The 18,082-nt window shown below is 40.9% G+C and overlaps 1 protein-coding gene across 1 annotated transcript in view; it reads left to right on the top strand.

Annotated features, from left to right (window-relative positions):
* ERICH1 (glutamate rich 1) overlaps positions 1 to 9,242 on the top strand; it is a 78,445-nt gene extending 69,203 nt beyond the window's left edge. The window contains 2 exon segments of the mRNA XM_026033885.1: positions 7,075 to 7,160; positions 9,012 to 9,242. Coding sequence (XP_025889670.1) covers positions 7,075 to 7,160; positions 9,012 to 9,175 — 250 coding nt within the window. The 3' untranslated portion in view covers positions 9,176 to 9,242.
* The last annotated feature ends 8,840 nt before the right edge of the window (positions 9,243 to 18,082 follow it).

The following is an 18,082-nucleotide window of genomic DNA, read 5'->3' as shown; positions in this document are numbered from 1 at the left end:
GTCCTCCGTATGCTTCCCTAGCCGGATCAGCAGTGCCTTGGTCGTTGGAAAATATCCTTGTGTTACCTGATTATATCCACCACTCTTCATAAGCAACTGTCAGGATTTCACTTACTGCTGAAGTAAGATCAGTGACTGACACATGCTCTGGATCCTGGAGTGGTTGCGAGTCAGTGCCTTGGAASTGCAGGAAGAGGAGAGCTCTGTTGCACACTGCGTTAGCTGGGACTCTGGACCTCTCCTAGAAGTCTGGTCACAGTCTCCCAGATGTGAACCCTCCCATAAGCACAGAATCATTATGGTTGGAAAAGACCTTCAAGATCTTCGAGTTCCAACTGTAAACCCTTCAGCACCCTACCTGCTAAACCATGGCCCTACGTGCCTCACCTACACATTTCTTCAACGCTGTCAGCAATGGTGACTCCACCACTTCCCCGGGCAGCCTGTTCCAGTGGCTGACTACTCTTTCCATGTATAAATTCTTCCAAATGTCTATCTTGAACCAATCCTGGTACAACTTGAGGCCATTTCCTCTTGTCCTGCCTGCAGTTATTCTGCAGAAGAGATCGACCCCCGCCTCACTACAGCCCCCTTCCAGGTAGTTGTAGAAAGCAATAAGGTCTCCCTGGAGCCTCTTCCTCTCCACACTAAATAACTCCAGGTCCCTCAATGAAACACAAGGCAACCAAAGACGGGGAGATACAAAACACATCGACATGCTCACCTGCACAGTGGAGTTGTAATGTAGATAAACCTTCCTGCCAATATGCACCCCAGATAAACTGCATGATACAATAYAAATAAGAATGAGAGTGAATTCTATTACTACTCTTTGTTTTACTAGGAACCTAAGAGCAATTTTTTTCTGAGTACTTTCACACTGCCATAAAACCGTCAACTTGTTTCCACTAGACACTACAATAGCAGTATCATTGTTTAAAGGAAACCACTTCCTGTCGTCTGATCCTTACAGTGTCTGTGGTTTTAAACAGCTAAGAAGGAAGTGGAAGGTCTATTATATAAATCTCTGCACCTGCCTTTCCAACTGTTACATTATGTGATATTAGTTAATAGGATAGTTCTATTCAATGTCACAGGGCCTTGGGACATTAAGAGAAGAAGAGCCAGATTGTACATTAAAACTATTTCATCTTTTTTTCTCTCTTGCCTGGGAGTTTCAGAAACCCACACTTGATCATAAGCATTCTTCTTTCCACACTAAGTCCATTCACGTGTAGATTTGGTTGGTTCGTTGTGCAATATTGGCCTTTGGCCTATACAGCAATTCTGTTTTTCTGCTTCCCCTACCTATCCATAGGGAAGAGTTGTATTCTTGCCAGTCTTCATTTTGCAAGATGAAACAAGACATCTTCTTTATAGCTTTTCTTGTAATACATACTTTTCATTTGTCTCGGTCATTTCAATAGTCCTTCGTACCTGCCTCTCTTTGAATTTGTCTATTCTCATCAATGGGGTGCAACTCATGTGACTGTCTCTGTGTCACTGATGTCTTTGTCTGGACTAGCTATATTATCACTCATCACTTCTTTACCTTATCTTAATCTTACCTAAAGGGATAAGCTACAGTGGGAGCTCAGTCTAAATACCTCAGAGACAGACATCTGCACTGCAGAGGTCTAAGGCTTGGTGAAAGGAGACTGCACAGAGTGGCCAGAAACTGTATTCCAGATGTGTTATGCTATTGAGTGCCTTAGACAGTGAAGTTCACACTTGGAAATGCTCTGGGAATACATACCAGGATTACTTCTTGCTTTTCCACAACTGCATAACCATAAGAGCTCATAGTAATCATTTGATCAAAACATATATCCAAGTTTGTTTTTTCTGTATTTTCTAACAGATAAAATCTTAAATATTTTCTAACATAAAATTTGCATTTCATAGCAGCATTCTCCTTTCTTCATATTGGAAATTAACTTTCTTTTATGCTACTAATTTTTCCCATTTCTATTATTCTGTTTCTCATTATTACCAAAGGTAGTATTTGTAGTATATAGTATCAAAGGTAGTATCTCAGAATACAGAGCCTGCAGCAGTGTGTACAGATACAAACTCCTGGTTTTACAAATGCACGAGTTACCACTTGGTAGTTCAGTTGCAGTAAGTGAACTAGTCAATTCTAAGTACGAAATAAAAATGAGTAGTTTAAGCCACTTGGTTGGTAACTCCAAAAGCCTCAGCAGTGCAATCTCTTGCAGGTATCCAACCATAATCTTAGAAGACTTTGAGGACGCAGTTATTCACGATCATCTATCTATGACTCAATTCACATACTTCCAGCCCTCTTTTAATGATGGTATTTCCCATTTCTGTATATCCAAGATATTCCAATACATTTTCCCGATTTTGCGCTCCACAAAGACACTAATGCATAATGCAGCAATACAACTTTGCTCCTGTTCTGGGCCTGTCTTAGAAGCATAAAACTCATTAAACATTTTCAGATCCCTCCTTCACAGAGTTCTTTGCTGCAACGCCTACAAAAAAATTGGAAACAATTTCACTGTTAGTGAGCTGAGAACATTGCCTCACATGCCAACCAGTGCATTCTCTTTGCTTCCATGTACTTCCCCATCTGCTTGTATCCATCTGCTTCCACAAGGATTGCAGGCTCTTTGGGGCTAGGTCGTATCTATCTTCTATGAGTTGGCGGTGTCCAGTGCTCTAACCCCGGAAATTTTATTTACATTTATTTATTTTTTCCATTCAACTTAGGGTTTTTGGTTTTCTTTAATATTTATAATGCATGAATTATCTTCAAGGAAATACTCTCATATCTAATAACAAAGTAAAAAGCACAAGATTAGTCATATGGTTGTATGCTAAGGAAGATTTGTAAGATTTGTTGCTGTTTTCTGTTGCTATTCTGTTTTTTGAAGGGAAATTCCTGGAGCACGTCGCAGACCCCAGTGAATGGATGGATGCCGTACACACACGCACACACATCCCCATAGGCTGTGTGTTGACAGGAGCCCTGTGCTTGCAGCTGCATAACCAGCCTTCCACTGGCACCTGGGCACCCGCCACCCCAGATGTCACGCAGGGTTTCCCAGAGCCTCCGGGATGAGATTTCCCCCTTGTTGGTGTCTGGATCTTCTCTCTCACCGTCATTCTCATGGCCTTRGAGGAGGCTGTTCACATTGGGTCCCCATCATTGCTCTTCCTSTTGGTCACTGAGGCTAGTTTTTCATTTTTCGCTTTTTTGAATTTTCTCTCCTCTATTTTATTTTGCCAAAAAGTGACTTTCAACACTGCAGCCAATGCATGCCACCAGCTGCAGACCCCACCAATAGGTCTTGGTGCACGTGAACCTGTCTCACCTTCCTTTGTGCAATAAAAACATGCTGGCTGCAAGCCAGCAGCAAGGACTTCACACAGGTGAAAGAGAAACAGCTCTTAAGACTACCTAACACCATGTGTGGTTTCACTTGTGCACTCTCCTACCTTGCCTCTTTTCTCTCTCCATCTGCTTCATGATAGCTGCACAATTTTTAGGAATTTGAGGGAAAAAGAAAAAAAGAAATAAGAAAGCACAGCAGAAGGAATATCAGCAGAAGAAACCAGTCTATGCCTCTTTGCTGAAGAGAAGCTTCTAAAGGTCAGGTGTTGCTGCAGAGGATATTGTTGAAATAGCTGCCCTTTCTTCAGGATGAAAATAAAGGAAATGCACTGAAAAATAACCTGGAGAAAGAGCTGGGAAATAAGCATCATGGAAAACCAGGGAAGTTGAGCCTGGTTTTGTGAGATAACAAGACTATGCCAAAGATATATCTAACTCCGATATTGATTTTCCCTTTATTGGAAACAGAGCACCAAGTTGTAAATACTGACAGCTTGGTTCAAAGTGCCCATCACCTTTGGATTTCTGATAGGGAAGTGGAGGAGGGAGGATATCACACAGTTTGCTGCTTTACATGGTGATTCCTAGAAAGCAGTGGTTGCATCAAGCAGTGAAGACAGATGAATGGAGCTCGTAGTCTGCTCTGAAAGTCAGATCTTCATTTATTTGCCAGGAGAACCACTTCTGTTTGTGGTTTTCCCGTTCCATTATCCCATCTCCCTGCCCAGGAATGGGTTGTGGAGGGGAATGTTCATGTCTTTTTTTTTTCCCATGCAAAATGTCAGGCTGGAATCTCAGTTCTCAGAGACCTGAACCTTCAGAGGACCTGAGGCAGGCCTTTCTACATCCAGTTGGGCATGTTAATTTTTTGGAAGATGATATTTGTGATATTTGTAATTACATAAAACATTCTACAGTTTAGCAGCATTGAGGATGTCCAGGAATCTTTTTTTAAGGCCAGTTATAGTGCTCAAGGCACTTTCCTTTAGTGCTTTTCTTTGCTTTTGTTTTTAGCACAAAGAAGCAGTATAAAACTGTCCATTTCTGAATACAGTAGCACAGGACCTTTGTTTCTCCATTTGCTTTCAATCTCTGAACTGAAAGAATTATGCAAAAAAAATGCTAGTGCTTAGATGCTTTTTTTTTTTTTTTTTTCAACTACTGAAATTCTGGTAGTTTAAGTCAAGATATTGGAAAATATGTTTTTCTTTGAATAGGAGCAAGACCAGAAATCAAAAAGAAAATCCATCATTCTCTGTATTTCCACAAGAATTCAAGTTATGAAACTTGAGGCTATAACCTGCTTTGGGAAGCAATCCTAGCTGTTCTTTTTTGTATGTGTGGAAAAGGTAGCATGTTGCAAACGGTCAGAAACAAAAACAGGAGATGTATTTTTGTTTGCATAGTTCAGATTCCAATGCCACACTCATTGTACAAGCACAGTGATTTGGATTTAGTAATTTCAGAATATTTCAGAATATTTCAGAATATTTCAGAATATTTCAGAATATTTCAGAATATTTCAGAATATTTAAGGTTGGAAGGGACCTCTACAGATCATCTAGTCCAACCTTCCTGCTCAAGCAGGCACACCTAGAGCATGTGGCACAGGGTGGCATCCAGGCGGGTTTTGAAGACCTCCCCTTAATACTGGGGTTCTGTGTTCCCGTGTCATTTGAAGCTGAGCTGGGAAGTCTCTCTCTTCCCCTCAGTTCTCTCTCAACTGTGTTGATTGTTTCCCTGGGGGGTATTCGGCAGTTGTGCCTTAGCAGGGAGTCAATGTACCCAGTGGACCAGGCTGGCAGTTTCCCCATCGCCTACTTTTAGTATTTAAATTGATGTGGAATTTAAATTGATGCGGGACTTCGAGAGAGAGTCCAGTGGAGAGCAACAAAGATGATTACGGGACTGGAGCATCTATCTTATGATGAGAGACTGAGTGAGTTGGGCCTGTTTAACCTGGAGAATAGAAGACAGAGAGGGGACCTGATCAACATGTRCAAGTACCTGAGGGGAGAATGTTGGGAGGAAGGGGCCAGGCTCTTCTCAGTGGTGGCCAGTGACAGGACAAGGGGCAATGGGTACAAGCTGAAACACAGGAAGTTCCATCTCCAGGTGAGGATGAACTTCCTGACAGTGAGGGTGACAGAGCCCTGGAACAGGCTGCCCAGGGAGGTTGTGGAGTCTCCTTCTCTGGAGGTCTTCAAAACCCACCTGGATGCCACCCTGTGCCCCGTGCTCTGGGTGTCCCTGCTGGAGCAGGGGTGTTGGACTAGATGATCTCTAGAGGTGCCTTCCAACCTCAATCACTTTGTGATACTTTAGAGCTGGTTCAACTTATGCTACTTTTTTGTGTATATGTATGAGACATGACTCTGCTGATGCCTGCAGACTTCGTATGTTATAAACGTGGTGCAGTGAGAGAAAAGTTAGTCCTCCTGCTCTCTTATGTAACCCAGAGCCCCAGAATAACACCACTCCATTCCTTTATATAGGATTAATTAAGCAAGAAGTGAGTGAATGACAATAAGTCTTGATGATTGACGTCATTGTGAAATACCTAATGTAGAACAGAAACATTTCATGATTTTGTTGTTTTGTAGAAGGAATAAGTCTCCAAATAAGCTTTAGATTGCCTTACTAGAGAGAGACCAAAGGGGTGTAGACCARTGCTGTTCTGCTGAACACTTCTGAAGAAAACTGATGCGGGTTCACTCTGCTCACTGGTGCTGTRCTGATTTACATCACTTGAAGATTTTGCCCTGCGTGTTTAGAAATATGAGTATAATTGGAACTAAATTCTGCCTTGCCATCGTTATTCTAGGTTGCATATATTGATGATGGGGAGATAGAAGCTTTCCCAGCACAGCCTAAATAAATTAACTTCRCTGATCAGATTTTCTGGCATTTTTCACACTGTGTAACCCAGGAGCAGAACTGAGTCCAAGCTCACTACAGTGAAAAGAAATCTCAGTAAGAAAATACAGTGATAAGAGTAATGATAAATACTGGGTTTGGGGTTTTTCTTAAATATTAAATTCTTACCATTAGAAAAAGGAGTCAAGAATATGCAGAATACCATGTGGAGGAGAATGCCATCAGAAGAGAGAGATCTTACTTCTGTATGTGTCTCCATATAACCCTATTAATACATGGGAACATCCTTTCAACCTGGGTCATAGCTGAATTAAACTTCCCACACAGTCAAGCAGCGGTATAAATATAGTTTCTAAGTTATACAAAAGCACTCAAATCCTATTTGCATTGTCACTGTACACTACAAAATGCTCTAATGACTGCCCTTTTTATGTCCAGGGCTATCTATAAAACAGGCTTAGGCTTTTTTTTTTTTTTTTTTTTCTTAAGGAGGTCAGCTGTTGCTTTGCTTTCTTAATGAGCTCCAGACATTCCCAGAGAGCCTTCCAATATTGCAGACATACCTAGCCCCAGGCAAGCCAGTCACAGCCCCTGCCAACACCTAAGCTCCACGGATAGATCCCATGTGACAGCTTATGTAACTGAGCTGAGCTTTATATACTAGCAGGGCGGGAGCAGGTAATGGCCTGGCAGGGAAAAGCACCAGGTGAGGAAAAGAGAGTTTGCATATGCTCATTCTTACAGTGTTTTTTGCATTATGACAAACCATACTAGATTTAATCTTCTGTTTCATTAATAGGTCAATTTAAAAAATAGTAATGTTTTCTGTGTTCTAGAATTGTAGGGCTGAATTTCTACAAGGACAGATACAATGGTTATTCGTCTGCGAAGAATGACACCTGGGTATATAAGGTTATTGCAGGTATGAAAATTCTGTCCTTTTTTTCCCTCTTTTAATTAGATCTTTGAATTACCAATATCTGTCTTTATCAGACAGATTTTATCTCGTGTTATTGTGTGACCAACCCAAGGGAGCAATGGCTTCTGGTGGGTAGGCTTTTGTAACTACTCATATACATCTTACACAGACATCTGCTTGAAAGTAAATGAATTAGGATAATTCTTGATAATTAGTACTATTCTGGAATGCCTAGTGAAGAATACTTGGAGGTGGATACAGCTTATGTTTCTTTAGCACTTACTTCAACAGTAATTATTTTGCCATCCTTTTAGATTGCAATGGCTTTGAGTATTTGGGGCTGTAGGAAAATGTTAACAAGAATGAGGATAATGGGACTCCAAATAAAAGGAACTATCAGTGAATCGTCAACTCACTTTTATACTTATGGTAAAGAAATCTCAAACAGTAATTGCCTCTGGAAGACCAAGGGACCAGCAAATGGATTATTATATGAAGAACAAATGAAAGCATGGATAGAAAATGTTTTAAATCGGCTAAATAAAAGAGAATAAAAGAGTCATAGAAAAAATATATTCTAAAGAAGGACATGTGTAATGTTGGCCATATTTTGATATTTGTGGGGCGTACGTTCTTTTGCTCAAGAATCTCCCAGCTCTTAACTCTGTGACCTGCATCCAAAATCATAGAGCCTAGACTTTTTGGGTGGTATGGCTAAGCTAGGAGTGCTGTGCGGCAGTCCTCGCAGCGAGTTCTTCATGTCTGCCCCTGTATCTTATGTTATCGCCTTGCATAGTACTTTTGTTGGGAATTTCTATTGTCTTTATTTATGCCCCTGCTGAAGTAGCCACACAGTCATTCACGTTGTCAAGGTCCAAGCTCAGAACTGTGGCTATTTGCACTTGCACAGAATTCCTGTGATCTGGAGGTGACAATCAGGCTCCTTTGAGCAGGAGCTCCTGTGTCAGCCACTGCAGTGGTGCCATGCAGTCCATCCACGGAGTGCAAGGGAAAGAGTAAAACCCAAAGCTTTGGGCAGGGCTAAATCATTATCTCACAAAAGAAATGCTGCAGCTAGAAATATCCATGATATGTTTTAACTTACAGTGTCAGTATAATTATAATTCTCATAATAAGAATTTGTGGTTTGCTTTCTAGATATTCTATGCAGCTATGTTCCTGCTTCTTGGTCAGTGTACTGTATGTGTTAGGCAAGCAGTACTAGCTTAATTTATTTTTCAATTGTTATTCAGATAATTATTAAGTAATTTATTCTTCCCTTTGTTTGGCATTGCCTAGTTCTTTGCCAGATTTGTTGATGAGAGGGTGTTAAAGCTTGTGTCAATGGTCTAGTTCTAGCCATTGAGTTAATAAGAAAGATGTCACCAATCCCCTTTAGCCTTGCTTTCCTGAATTAACAACTGATATTGAAGTGAGCTGCTCCAGTAGCTAATCACAGTATGCACAGTAGCTAATCTGGGAGAAGAGGTCTTTGTATTTCATAGAAAAGGAAAATCCATTTCCTTTATTCTTAAAACTCTAAGCCTGATTCAGCCAAATAAAAACTCAGCCAAATAGCTGGAAGAACCCCATTAAAGGCACTGAAATCAGAGACTTACAAATGAATGAAAAATTATATCAGAAAATTTCCCTTTGCTTTGCAAAGTGATAAAAAGGGTCACCTTCCAAAATGTGCATTTGTTTCTGCCAGGTATTGTTCAGCAGAAAGTACAGTCGTACTCTCTTAAACATAATGAAGACAAAAAAAAAAAAAAAAAAAAGTGGGTTCCAAAGACCTGCCTCCTTATGGTACTCAGCAGAATCAGCAAGTAACTTGCCCTCTTTTTCCCATAGACTCAAGCTGCAGGAAAAATAGTTATCAACTCGACAGACACGCTGCTGCAGCGTACAGCCGTGCTCCTGGGAATGTTTGGGATCAGCATATCCAGCTACAGCACGCACCAGCTAGCTCGAGCAAAGAGACTTCCCTTGACCCTTTGATCCGCGTTGGGATGTGACTCAAGCAGTGAGCCTCATGTCAGCAGTGCCGATGAGCGGCTTCGCGCTCTCAGTTATCAGTCTGGAGGTTGGAAGACACTTTGCAGTCCTGATTTCTACATGCAAAAAAAAATAAAAGAGAAGAATCACATATTTCTTTGAGAAAGAAAAAAGAATAATGACTAACAGAATGGATTTCTTTCATTATCCAGTGCATACATAGAGGATTTAAAGCTGCAGCATAGCTAAAGCATAGCTAAAGTCASAATAGGGATAAAGATATAGATGGGGGCACAATGCTCTGTTAAGGTCACCTTATTACAGCTTTTACAAATAGGCTCCTATACAGAGACTTGTTTTGAGGAGACAACGTGGAAGCATGCTCTTCATGACAAGTCTTAGAGCAAATGAAGACTCAGAGACTCTTCATACTGTTATATCTAACTATATATATGAATTGTATCACAGGATTTGTGCATTCTATACTTTATTGTTGAGTCTTAAMCATTTCATGCCTTATGTGTAGAAATGTTAAGCCATTGTATCATGTTTTGGTATCCTTATATAACAGCAGAAATAGCTGCAGACTGCACCAGAAGTATGTTATTAGAAAGGAGCTTTGACACCAAACCAGCTAACTTCRGTGTTCTGTACAGAAACTCTCTACTCTAGGAAATAAACAGTAAAAATATTGGATTTTTATTGTTGTTGTTGTTGCAGAGTTCAACAAAACTCACTCATCCCATAACACACATTCTGATTAAAATAAAAATAGATTGACCTTTTTTCTTTCTCTCCTTTCCCCTTGTTCTCTTGTTCTTCTCACTCAATATAATAGTTTATTCAGGAATATTCTGTTGCTGTCACCAGTTTCCAAATTTTATTTCTGAGAATTTGCATAAACATGTCTTTGTAGCTCTTMTGTGTGTGAAAGTATTTAAATTCCTTCTTTTCTCACTTAATAAACACAAATGCTGTTTTTCTTTTCTAGTGTTTAAAATTATTTATCTGTCAACAGTATTTTTATTCAGCCACTAAGGGGCATCCTACACAGCTGAATGTTTTGAAGTCTTCAGATTGTTCAATGGAACATTATAAACCATAAACTGATTCTGGTTGAAATCCTCATCTGTTGTTTGTTTTTTCTTAATTATCCTTGACCCTTCTCTCTTTCTCACTCTCACCAAAAAATATCTGTTCTCCCCAGTTATGGACACATTCAAAAGGATCAGAAAGTGTTAGATGWACTTTTTTACAATTTACCAAGTCATAAATTCTCTCCCTCATGTATTTATATWTAAAATAAAATCTCACATAATGGAGTTCCCTCTTTTGCCTTCACTTACAAGAAATGAAAACAAATATATATGGTACTTTGGAGAAAAGAAATAAGAGTTATGCCTCACACTCAACTATTCATGTTTTGAGGGACTAAGAGTTAGGATSCATCGAGTCCTGCCAATTTGTAATCAGTGCGCATTCTCTTGGTCAGATGCATTTTTGTCAACTGTTTTTCTGTTCCCATGCAAGGTGAATCTAAGATTGTGAGCTGTTATCAGTTCCATTATTATGCTAGAATCACAGAATGGTTGATGTTGRAAGCGAYCTCTAGAGATCATCTAGTCGAATATCCCTGCTCAAGCAAGGACGCCTACAGTACATTGCACAGGATCACGTCCAGACAGCACTGGAATATCTCCAAAGAAGAAAACTCCACAGTGTCTCTGGGCAGCCTGTTCCACTGCTCTGTCACCTTAACAGTAAAGAAGTTCATGCTCATATGCAGAGGAAACTTYCTATGTTTCAGTTTGTATCCACAACCTCTTGTCCTGTCACTGGCSACCACCGAGAAGAGTTTTGCCCCATCTTCTTTACCTCCTCCCCTCAGGTATTTTTACACGTTGATAGGATCCCCTCTCAATATTCTCTTCTCCAGGCTAAACAGGCCGAGCTCACTTAGTCTTTCCTCATAAGATAGATGCTCCAGTCCCTTAGTAATCTTTGTTGCAGTCTGCTGGACCCTCTCGAGAAGCTCCACGTCCCTCTTATACTGGGGAACCCAGAACTGCACCCAATACTCCAGGTGCGGCCTCACCAGAGCTGAGGAGAGGGGAAGGATCATCCGCCTTGACCTGCTGGCAACACTCCTCCTGATGCAGCCTGGATACCACGAGGGCACACTGCTGCCTCATGGTTAACTTGGTGTCAACCAGGACTCCCAGGTCCCTCTCCATGGAGCTGCTCTCCAGCAGGTCAACCCCTAATCTGTACTGATGCCCGGGGTTATTCCTTGCCAGGTGCAGGACCCTGCACTTGTCCTCTTTGAACTTCATGAGGTTCCTCTCTGCMCAACTCTCCAACCTGTCCAGGTCCCTCTGGATGGCAGCACAGCCCTCTGGGATATCAGYCCCTTCTCTCAGCCTGCTATCATCCACACGCTTGCAGAGGGTGCGCTCTGTCTCTTCATCCAGGTCATGGGTGAGCTGAATGAGACCAAACTCAGCACTGACCCCTGGAGGACACCAYGGGCCGCAGGCCTCCAGCTAGGCTGCGCCATTGATCACAATACAAACTAYTCCTTTAGAAAAGAACGGCATCATGGCTTTATCCTTAGCTCTGAAACATAATAAAATAATTTTCGGAAAGCATACTAGAACAAAATTAAATAAATAAAATATTGACCAGAAATATAGTCTCATTTCTTTGTATTTTGAGAATGAATCTCATGAGAAATATGTTAGCTTTCTTTTTCCCATGAGAATTACGTGTAAGACTTTAAGAGCATTTATTGCCAGTGAAAATGATGAACAAACAACACAGGTCATAGGTGTTGTTATGACAGGCCATATTTGTCATAAGTGCTGGCCTCAGGAACATCAAGAATTCACAGTAAAGCAGCAGGAAGATATGGCTGAAATTAATTGTAGAATTTTGAATTGTCCATTGATGCCTTGGGCCTGGACTGCAGATCCTCTTTATTTGAGTTTTCAAAGGTAAAAAGTTATGACTCCATCCAGCAGAAGTCATTTGTTGTCTTTTGTCCAGGTATTTTTTCACTACAGTAAACACTTTTTGGCAAAGGAATAAATTGAACCTGGAGAAATCTTCTTACAAATGAGCATGTGGCCCTTTTGAAATGTTTTTCAGAAAGGGCTTGGCATAGGCTGTTATCCCATAGACATCTGACTCCTAAAGGGGACCTGTGATATGAATGAATCTCAGCCAGAGCTATACATTCACTGCAGGAATGAGCCTAAATTCTGCACGAGGACAAGCTAAAGACTTTCCATCTAGTTTCCTGTTAGCCAGGCTTAACCCTTTCCCACTCAACACGTGTTGACATGTGTTTGCTACATGCTTGGATCCTACCTAAATCTTACTATATTTATAGACATCTAATTCCAACCTGTGGATCCACTGTGTGGCAGGGCTAATAAGAGCAGGAAAAGAGACCGCTCCATGTTGCAATTCCCAACACTGTGAATTTAGCTGTCAAAGCTCTGTGCATGCCAAATTTCAAGCATTTGTTTATGTCCTATTGGACTCAAGGGGTTTAAGGGGCATCCTTATATTCTTTGTGAAACAGAGATATTTAATCTTATCCCCAAAAGCATTTACATTTTAAACATATTTGTACTTTTGTTTATATGGCTTTCACTTCAAAAATGTTGGCAATTCATCAACAGTTGAATGCTGATGAAACTTGGGAGCCCAGTGAGCTTGGGAGGTTAATGCTGCTTTTAATGCTACTTGCTTAGTTTTCTGAAGTTTTTAAGAAATACCAGTGATAGGTTTCACTTGGCACATAAATTGTTATGTTTGAGGAATTACACTCCAGGAATTACTTTTTACTTTCCCTAGATTGTAAAGACATTTAAATAGAACTGTTGTTTTAGCAACTAAATATTAGACCTTCTTCATAAACACATTTTAAAAGCCTTTCATAAAATTTATCCTATTGTATTTACCTCTAAAAATCAGGCAAATCGAAGTTCATATCTCCTGATGCCAAATAATTTTTAACTAAACTAATCTAGTTCTGTCAGCAGTAACTTCTCTATTTTGAATTATGTCTTGACACATCAAGTTAATAGTTCTATTCTTTCAGAAGCAATCCCCAGAGATTTTGTAACCATTTAGTTTGTATGCCTGACTCTACCTCTTAAAGTCAAGTGAAATGGAAGTAGTAAATAATCAGTAAATCCAACATCTTCGGTATTTTCTTCAAATAGATGCAGTAAGATTGGAGAGTTGAGATAAATGACATTGCTAGTGTATATCAGAAAACATTCCAGTTTGATCTATTGTGCTGAACAAAGTCCATTAAATTCGCTTGAAATAGCATGTTTTGTGAAAAAATCTTTCATATAGATAATACTAAAACTACTGTTGTCTAAAGCAGAATTTATATCTTCACATCAGGACAGAAAGCCTAAGTACATTACTCAAGATAATACTCTCATTTACTAATAAGGGAAGTATAAAACAGGTGTAACGTCTCTGATAATTTTCACAAATCTTCTGGAAAATAGATTTTAGCATCAAAACCCCAGTTGTAAAGCATTATTTAGCTATAAAGATGGAGATTAGAGAGTGGCAGACTGTAAATTTTCAGATATACCATAGACCAAGAGAGAGAATTTGAATAGTTTCCAATCCACTGACAATTAGTCAGCTAGTAGGCAGTGGTAACATGACCATGACTCCAAGCCTTTACTTTGTGTATCAATCTAAGAATAAAACCAAACCAGGAAAATCAGTTTTTCTCTCCATAAATTACTTGCAGGTATTTTTGTGCTGTAGATGAGCAACAGTTTGAAACAAATAAACAAAAAAATACCAACAAAAAAATACAGATCACGTGCACATGAACAGGCCATTTTCTGTCCTTTATCTATCCTGCGATTTTGGGTTGTGCAGAACTGACATCAACCATTTATGACCAGGTTGATCTATCAACCTTTATGAAGTATCTGATATGGCCCCTCTGCAGAGGGGTCCTGCTGCATTTTGGGGTGTTTGTTCACACAACGTAACTCCCAGACCATGGACCCAGGTGACRCAGGGCTGGGGATGGCGCCTTGCTGAAAAGGCCCTCGCTCAATCCTGGTTCTCTCAGTGACCTGACCCCCAAAGCAGTCTTCACACTTCAGTTCTCTCCATTTTTGCTATATTTTTTCCATACCTGCTTCAAATAGGGCTTGTCTCTTACCAGGTATTTTCACTACTGCCAGATACATAGAGCTCTGATTTCAGCTATGCTTTTAGGTAGTKCTAATACTGATACCAGGAATGAAAAGGGAGTGCTCACGCTGTGTGGAAAGTTTCTTTTAAATATATTTCTTGTCCACATCACCTTTTGAACTACAAACTGTATGGTCAAGTTATAAATGGCAGAGCAGCTCTTCACTGATAATGCACTGCTTTGAAATCACACGAGCCCTGTGGAACTTTGCATTGCCCCAAGGATTTAAGAGAAAACTCCTTCTTTCCAGGCTGCACAATGATACTTCTCTATGATATTAATACTTATGTCATAGCCTTTTTTCCTCTTATTCAAAAGTGAGCAATGACAACACAAACAAAATACTATCTAAATCAATCTAGTCTTTCATATGACTTTCCTCTTACTGATCTACAAGTATAGTGATTTAATAAGGTAGCTGAAAGGTAGTTAAATGGAATGGTAGATTTATAAGGTTCCTGGAGCTATATTCACTTGAAATTTTAAATAGGCATGTAATCATGAGCTGTGATATGTCACTGACTCTTAATCAGAGTGCCCCTCTCATTTGAGTGAAAAAGTGCATTTATGAATATAAAAATGACCCAAAGAAGCCCAGAAAGAGATGCTCCTTCACCTTCATAGAGTTTGTGAGAGACTTTTATTTAAGAGTACAAAGACTTTGATAACAATAATCCACAGCTTTTCAGAAGCATTTAGGGAAGTTATATAATCCATAGCTCCTCAGTAATGAAATCTATTTTGCAAATGAGAAATTTAAGGCAGGATGCTTACATGAGGTGTCTCACGCCACAGTAGCAATGTGAATTAACTCTCAGTAGTTGTTATTGTGTGTTTGCCTTTAGAAATTATGGGTGGGATTTATCTTAGCTAACATTAGCTTTATCTAAGATAACTAGTGCTCCTAGCTCCCTCTATAGATATGAGAACTGGATCCCTTCCACCAGGCTACCTGCCAGCTACCTTAAGATGCTTTAAAGTAAGCTGAAGGAATGGGGATGCTTTCCTTACGCTTAGTGTTTGAGCTTTATTTTTCCATCATTTTTCCTGACCTGGAGACAAAGGGGATGTCTTCTTGCTGTTCTTTAAGSCAGAGTAAGGAAGAAATACAAGGATGACTAACCCTGCTGCTAGTAAAGATTTTGGAATCTTAAAACAAAAAGTGAATAGTATATGATTTTGTCCTTTGCTATTTGTTCTTCAGTAATTTCAGTAATGAATTACAGGATCTTGGAACTATCAGTTCAAATGGGATGGTGGCACGTAAAGCCAAAATGCATAAAAGCTTGAACAGAATCATCACTGGCTAGGAATAACTTAAATATTGTGTGGCTTTCCTGTCATTACTGATCCATATTTGTTTTTATGAAGCAGGCTTTTACCTAAGAAAAAAACAATGCATAGGATTGTGCTCCTTGAGCTGCATTTTCAGCTACACCGCTCTAGAGATGAGGAAAGAAAAAGTGAGATGGCACAGAAACCTTTCCTTTAGCAAAATTTCCAAGGGTGCCAGGTCAACTCAGCCTCTAAATCACTCCCTGAAGGCTCAAAGGTGGCTACCACTGTAGAGGTATCTCGCTCCAGAGGCATTCCCAGGTGCCTGGAATAGCATCCAAGGGACTCCCGTGTCATCAGAGGGTGTCAGGGTGCGCACGTCTGCCCAGGCCCCATGTCAGCATCTGCTCTGGGCGGGATCAGAGAGCAGCAGTATTGGCAGTGGCTGCGTGACAAGCTGGGATGTGGCCAGTGACTCCATATCTCTGTGTCGTCTTCTGCCTTCTGCTCCACAAATCGCTTTTTGGCTTCTCTGCCCCAGATCCAGGGGAGGATCCAGAGACAGGACCTGCCCCCTGCTCATGTATGCGTGGGATGTGTTTGCATGCACAAAAGCAGAGAAAGAAATGACCCACGTGCAAGAGCAAGACCAGTCTGAGTCTTTATCTGTAGTARTAGTTCTTTAGTTCTTACATCAAATGACTCAGATTTCCCTTTTCCTTCCACCTCAGTCATTTACTGATTACATCCTGTCCATTAGCACCTGAGTTCGTCTAAGGGATTATTTTCAACCATTCATCCCTTACTCAAATTTTATTGTTAATCTGATAGTATCCACTAAAGAAAGACTAGGAGTCTTTTCCATATATGAAAAGATCCCTGCATTTTTTGTTGATGTTTTCCTCCTAATTTTCAATTTTTCGTCAAAGAACAATTCTGCTCTTTGTGTTCATGTCTCTGTATCTCTCTGCCTTTTCCTTGCCAAGTAGGAATGCACTGAGGCCTCAGGTGACCTGATCTTGCAGAACACCATGCGATGAAAGGAAGGACATAATTCAGTGAAGAGAAGCAAAACAAACATCCCTCCGACCAGATGAGAGGAGTTGTAAATCTGAACTCACAGGCTATGCCGTGAGCCTGGGATGAGCCTGAGCCAGAGGAGGCTTTACTGAGCTAATGCTCCACTTGCAAACATTTAACAAAGTTGGGGGCTCACTCAGTCCTGTGTAGCTTTAGCTGTGGTTTGACTATGCAACTCTCTCAATCCAGATTTATAACAGACAGAAAGATGAAATTAGAGCAGTTGACTTACACCATTCCACTAACAGATTTGTTYTATTGTTAAATCACATGGCCTGACTTCTACTTCATCATTGCCCTCCTACAAAGCTGCAAAATTAACTCTTCACTGAGCAGCACGTTAAAAAGCCCTGAGTTTTCTCCAGAATACTTGAAATTTGCAAGTGGAGGCAAGTGAAGACTAAATGCTCTTCCTGGGAAGAAAGGCATCCAGACACACTGAAATTGCCACATCCTGAAGAAGCCACCACCAAATGCATCCACATTATCAACACTCATTGCCTATAATCTGCATCCACAGTCTCAACACCCATTGCCTATAATGTCCCCTTCTTTGGACGAGTGACCCAGAGCGGGGCTCCCTCCAGCTCCCACCCAAGGGCAGGTTTGTCCACACTCACGGTGCCTGCCACCACGGCAGCCTCCTCTTCGCCCCACAGCACGCCCATCCAGGCAGCGCCGTGGTGGCTCTCAGCATCCACCCCAAGACCCCGGCTGACTCACAAGGCCTGGCAGGGTGATGAGAACTGCACTGAGCTGGACGCCTGCCCACCACCAAGCGCTAATGAAACTAACTCTACGCTGTGTCCTCATTATATGCAGTCTTTGTAGCTAGAGAGTAGGAAGCACAGGAGACGAGAGACTGATGGAGGTCCTTCCTCCTCCCAACTGCCAATGGATGGTTGTGCTGCTTCCTAGCGTAGCACGGTGCTCCTTCTTTCTCCCAGCTGGGCTTCTGGGCACACGCCAAAGTTGTTGTGCTCTCCACCTGAAAACTACCTTGGACTTTTGCTTTAGTGAAGCAAAAGTGATGCCACAACCATTACTCTGCCTTTCCTCTGCTCTCCTGTAGAGCTCCTGGAAAGTCAGCATAGGCTTTTTCCTCCAAATGTCATTTCTCTTGGCGTTAACTCTAGAGAAACAGATCTGTCATCAACAGTGAGCTCATGGCACCCAGCTTTCACCCCTTCACAGTGGCACTGTGTGAAGTGGCAGAGAAAAGGCCTTGTATGGGTCAGCACCATCCACCTGGGTGATCTTGTGCTGATCTTGGGAACTTCATCATTGTCCTTGAGATTCAGCTAGGAAGTGAGTTGTCCTGTGTCTT

This window comes from Nothoprocta perdicaria, unplaced genomic scaffold (genome assembly GCF_003342845.1).
Source record: "Nothoprocta perdicaria isolate Ctin4 unplaced genomic scaffold, notPer1 scaffold_136, whole genome shotgun sequence".
NCBI lineage: Eukaryota > Metazoa > Chordata > Aves > Tinamiformes > Tinamidae > Nothoprocta > Nothoprocta perdicaria.
The sequence above is the reverse complement of the archived record's forward strand: the minus strand, read 5'-3'. Positions and strand labels throughout refer to the sequence as shown.